The 5,640-nt window shown below is 47.0% G+C and overlaps 1 protein-coding gene across 1 annotated transcript; it reads right to left on the bottom strand.

Moving 5' to 3' along the window:
- Positions 1–221: 221 nt before the first annotated feature.
- LOC147963073 (uncharacterized) lies at positions 222–1,735 on the bottom strand. The gene is made up of 6 exons (XM_087529461.1): positions 1,676–1,735; positions 1,419–1,592; positions 986–1,336; positions 803–898; positions 590–715; positions 222–494 (listed from the first exon to the last, which is right to left on the bottom strand). The coding sequence occupies exons 1-6, from the start codon at positions 1,733–1,735 to the stop codon at positions 222–224; spliced, it is 1,080 nt and encodes a 359-aa protein (XP_087385587.1).
- Positions 1,736–5,640: the final 3,905 nt, after the last annotated feature.

Genomic DNA, 5,640 nt, shown 5'->3' with positions numbered 1-5,640 from the left:
CGGCTTTGCCGTAGGCATAACTTTTTTTATTTTTTTATTTTCTCTGTTTTCTCTTTTTCAATTCATTTGACAGCATTCCAAAGCAGAATAATATAGAATTATGCAGAAATATGACAGTTTATCATCTAAACATACTCAAGTTCATCATCATCATCTAAACATACTCAAGTTCATCATCATCATCTAAAGATCATCACCGGCGAAAGTTCATGAACATAAAACTAGTGCAAGACATGGAACATAATAAAATTAGCAACATGAAAGGCATGGCATGACGGCCACATGCACGGAATCATCATGACATCAAACAAGACCACCTCCGCCAAAACCACCACCACCAAGACCACCTCCCCAAAAGCACCACCACCAAGACCACCTCCGCCAAAAGCACCACCGCTAAGACCACCTCCGCCAAAACCACCACCGCGACCACCATCACTCTGGAAGATCGGAGTGAATGGGGTCGACGGAGCAAGAGTCGAGCCACCGGTCCCCTACATGTTTGAGAGAAGATTCTAACGGTAAATATGATATGATAGTGTTGAATGAACGAGAACTAGTTTGTCAGTAGTTAGGCAAATGTACTAACCGGACTATCACTGCCTAGTGCCACCCATTCATCGAACGTGGGCACGTGTGGGGGTTCTCCCGCAGGTGGTGGTGGGGGTCCCATTTGTGGTGAATCCGTGCGGTTACTCCAAGGCGCCAACATAGCCTGGATATTAGTTAAACAAGCAAACTAGAAGGTCAGAAGGAATGAAAGTGCAAAAATTTAGCTTGGTTTTAAGAGGGCAAAACTAACTGCCATCATCTGACGGTTGTAATCATCATTTGCCTTCACTCGTTGCAAGTACTCTCGCACCTCGAGATTCCTATGCTCGACAAAGGCCTTATATGCCTACATAATTTAGGTTGTTTCTAAGTGAGCAATGCTGAAAATGAACTGAGAATGCTAGGGAGAAAAAGATAAAGGGGAAGTACTTACAGCATGCTGGCGGGCTAAGGGAGTCTGTGAACGCCCCGTACTCTCTAACTGGCTTGGGTTGGTAGACCGAAGCCGTGTGTACGAGATCGAAGGAGTTATCAAGCCATCGAAACACAAATACCGTCCATGTGACTTCCCCTGGATGGCCACCACCGGCGTGTCGTCGATCTGAGACTGGGCGACCTCAGGAACAGGAACATCCGGATGCAACTTCTGATAGTGCTGAGTGTAAGACTCCAGGTGCTCCTCGGTCTTGCCGTAGTACTGGCTCTCGCCCTCCTTGGGATGACTCCATTCGCGGGCCAGCTTCCACGACTCAATGTCTGAGAGCGGCCTCTTCAACTTGTCCTCCTGCAACGTCAAACAGAAGTTAGCCATACATAAGAACATGACGGTAAAGAAGAACAAAAATGCATCATGCATATAGATATACCTTCATGGCCTTAAAGCCCCAGTGGTTCCTGTTTCCTTGGCCGTGTGTCCCGTCTTTTCCACTGTTAGCCCGGGCCTTGATGCTCTTGGCAGCAAACTCTGCATCGTCGCCGAGCCACCTATCCACCAAACTCGCCCATCCGTCATGCCTTCCATAGCACCAACGAGGAACAACCTATGCAAATTTTGGAAGCATGACATGTGAGCACGAAACATATAGTTGACTGCTTGAAACAATGATAAGTTAGTAATAGTTACCATCATGAACTGCTCCCTGTTCAAGGTAAGTCGTTGCCTCTGCGCTTGAGTTTTGGTCATCTTTTGTTGCAGGTTGATGTGGTAGTACTGCGAGACGGCAACCCAGCACACCTCGTACTGCAACTGACGAGCTTTCTTCTTCGCAGCCGCAAGCAAGACTACGTCGGCTCTGGCCTTGTGCTCGTCAAGAACTCTATAGAGTTGCTGCAATCATGCATAAACCAGAAGCAAACAAGGCATGAGTTGAGTGATTCAATGATAAACTATGAACGAAACTGAAGACAAGTGATTCAGAAGAGAACTTACCCAAAATTTGGTGATCACGGCCTTAGCGGCCATCCCGTACTCCGCGTTGCTGCAAGCCTCGTAGTGGGCCCAGCTCGTGGCCAAAACCCGCAGTTGCGGGTCCCTGTCTGGCCGCGGGTAGAATAGGCCAGGCCAAAACTCCTTCAACAGGACAGCGATAAGGCCGTTCGGTTTACGGCCCTTTCCGCGAAGGATCCAGTTTCTGCAAAAGAATCAAAGGATTGCCATGTGTACAATAAGAAAATGTTGTCATGTGTTGAAAATATGATTGAGAGGCACTTACTCTGTCCCCGCAGGTTCAATGAGCCACTTGTGCGCCTCGATAGAAGGTGGTGTAGGTAGTCCGGCATTACCACGCAGCCACCCCTGTGGAGCACCAGGTGGCAAGTCACCCCACAACTCGGGATCAACCTCCCTTCCACCACCCTCCTTGCCCTCCTCACCCTCCTCCTCGAACTCCTCCTCCTCCTCACCATCAGGAACATACTCCTCCTCCTCAGACTCAGAAGGTGCCTCTGTATAGGAGGGCATCGAAGAAGACCCTCCTATTTCAGACACGACCCGGAGTTTTTTGCTCCGGCTGCCTCTCCCCCCACCGCCTCCTCCTCTAGGGGCTCTCCCCCACCGCCTCCTCCTCTAGGGTCTCCTCCCCCGACCCCTCCACCTCCCTGTGAGGTGTCATCCTCGCGTAGTCGGGAGGGAACCTTGTGGGCTCGTCCACTCCGAGTAAGTCCTTTGAATTTACTAAGGAAACTGGCGCCGCTGGACTTGCCCATGATTAGCAAACCTGCATTGAGAAGAGAATAAACAATTAGTAAGGATATCAAATAAACAAGCATACAGGAAAAACATTAATAACAGAAGAGCACATTAAGCATACTATTGTAATGATCATTAAAAGAACTTACATTTTCTAGAACCCATATGAATCATCACTATTGTAATCTATTTGTGAACCGGTCTCATCATCACTATCACGCATATCTTCTTCGTTGTCTGACGGAGGTGGAGGCTCTTCCTCATCGTCAGCGTCTTCATTTAACTTTTCAAGCATAATTATGTCTCTTTGATTCACAACCGCCTCACCATCAATCCGTGCGTCATCGTCGTTTGGGTCCAGGTCAACATAACCCAAGTCATCATCCTCGTTGTTTCCGACCACGTCATCATGTTCCTCTTGATAGAACACTCCCTCGTATGTCATGGGGTTTATGTTGTAGTAATCATCATCGTTCGGGTCCGGTAGCTTACCATGTGACGACACCTTGAACACAACTTCCCAACCCTTTAGGTACTCTTTCTGACATGGGTTAGGCAGATAATATACTTGTGTGGCCTGGGTAGCGGCGATAAAGAGATCAACTCCGGCATAGACGGTTGATGGTTTAACTTCAACTAAACCAACAGAAGGCGTATGTCTCAGACCCTTTTTGGGGTCAAACCATCGGCATTTGAACACAGTGAGACTTAGGTGTTCGCGGCCACGTTTGAATGTAAGCTCGTATATTTTTCCTACCCTTCCATAGTAATCTACTTTATTATCTCCTTCAGTGAAGACTCCGGTATTTATGGTTTTGGGATCAGGCCAACTGTTCTGGTGCTCCTCTGTATGGAAGCGATATCCATTCACATCATACTTTTGGCATGTCATGACGGCAGGGTCAAAACCCATGGAAACCCATCTCAATTCTTCATCCATTGATTCGGTCGGATCATTTCCCTACAAGTTTAATTGAAATTATAGGGTGCATGCGTTTAATTGAAATTATAGGGTGCATGAGTTTAATTTAAATAGGTAATAGTGAAGTGTGAAAAATTACTTTCTCCATGAACCACGCAACGAATTTTTTCCTTCCATCAGCACCCTTTCGGAGAAGAGCAAGTGCCTCCGCTTCAGTCGGAGGCAGCATTCCCGTCCACTCTTCTTCAATGAATTGACTACAATAAGAAAAGCGGTATAAGAACTAGGCAAAGTGAACATAATGAATTGACTAAAAGAATGGTGCAAAGGTATTACCTCATCCACTCATCCTCAACTTCCTTGATGTTGTGCAAGATATAGAACATGACATCCTCCCACTCATCTCATGGCATGAGATAAGGTGTCGAGCATCCAGCCCTGCCACCTTGCCCGATGAATAGAGGCAACTTGGGTTTATACTTGGGTTCTTCTGTATTGTATCGAGACACCTTATTGTGCAACGTGGGAACATGATCCGGATAGTAGGCTGTCCTGAGGTCTTCCACCTCCTCTAGGATAACCGCCTCAGCTATGGAAGCTTCAATCTTAGCTTTGTTTCCACATTTCTGTCTCAGATGCTTGTTCTGTCTCTCAGGGCCGTACTGCCAACGATTCTGCACAGGGCCCCCCAACAATACCTCGTTCGCGAGGTGCAAAATGAGATGTGTCATCGGAGTAAAGAAGCCTGGCGGGAAGATCTTCTCTAGCTTGCATATCAACTCCGGCGCATTCTTATGCATTTCTTTTATCTTCTCAGGACATACTTCTTTAGCACAAAGCGTGCGGAAGAAATGGCTTAACTCCGCAAGCACATGCCAGACACGCTCGGGAACATAGCCCTGAACCATCACCGGCATAATCCTCTCAATCCAAACATGATAGTCATGACTCTTGAGCCCGGTCACTCTGCCCGTTGAAAGATTGAGCCCCTTACTTATATTCGACGCATAACCATCAGTGAACTTCACGACGTATTTCAGCCACTTGAATGCCTCCTTTTTAAGTACGAAGTCAGCATCTGGCTTGAACCAAGATTTTCGACTGCCTGTGGGAGGCTGCATGTGTAGACGTGGTCTATCACAAATATTCTGTTGATCGACTCTAGCATTAACATTATCCTTTGTCTTATCAGGAATGTTGAGGATCGTGTGAAAAAGGGACTCTGCGACATTCTTTTCGGTGTGCATCACGTCGATGTTGTATGGAAGTTTGAGGTCCTTAAAATAGGGAAGCTGCGTGAAGGGGGTAATGTGAGTCCAGTTGTGCGTCTCACCATATCCTTCAAAACATTTTTCCCTTTACCTTTTCCTTTGCCCTCGCCCTCGTCTTCTCCTGTGGCTTTGCCTTTGCCTTTGCCTTTCCCTTCACCGGCAGGCTTAAGAGCTTTCAGCTGAGCAAGCACATCCGCACCACAAAAAGTTGGAATCTCGTTTACTTCATGGACACCTTTGCCTTTTGTGAAGTTATTCTTGTCTTCCCTATCAGGATGGTCTGGAGGGAGGAACTGTCGATGCAGGTCAAAGGTAACATACTTGCCACCCTTCTTTAGCCAAATGAAAATCAAGGCCTGCATGCACACTGGGCAAGGCATCTTTCCACTTGTACACCATCCGCAGAACAAGGCATAGCCGGGAAAGTCATGCATGCAATATTGTAGCCAAACTTTCATCAAGAAATTTTTCTGTAGATGCTGGTCGTATGTCAACCTCGGGAAGTACCAAGAATGGTGCAAATCATCCACCAATGGCTGCATAAGCACACTCAAATTCTTCCCCGGATATTCAGGCCCCGGAATTATAAGCGACAGGAACATGGTCTTGCGTTGCATTATGGCGCCGGGAGGGAGATTGAGTGGAATAACAAATACGGACCAGCAGCTATATGGATTAGACGACATACCATATGGATTGAACCCATC

This window comes from Triticum urartu, chromosome 6A (assembly GCF_056163025.1).
Source record: "Triticum urartu cultivar PI428250 chromosome 6A, HENAU_Tu73, whole genome shotgun sequence".
Lineage (NCBI taxonomy): Eukaryota > Viridiplantae > Streptophyta > Magnoliopsida > Poales > Poaceae > Triticum > Triticum urartu.
Note: the sequence above shows the minus strand (reverse complement) of the source record. Positions and strands in the feature narration are given on the sequence as shown.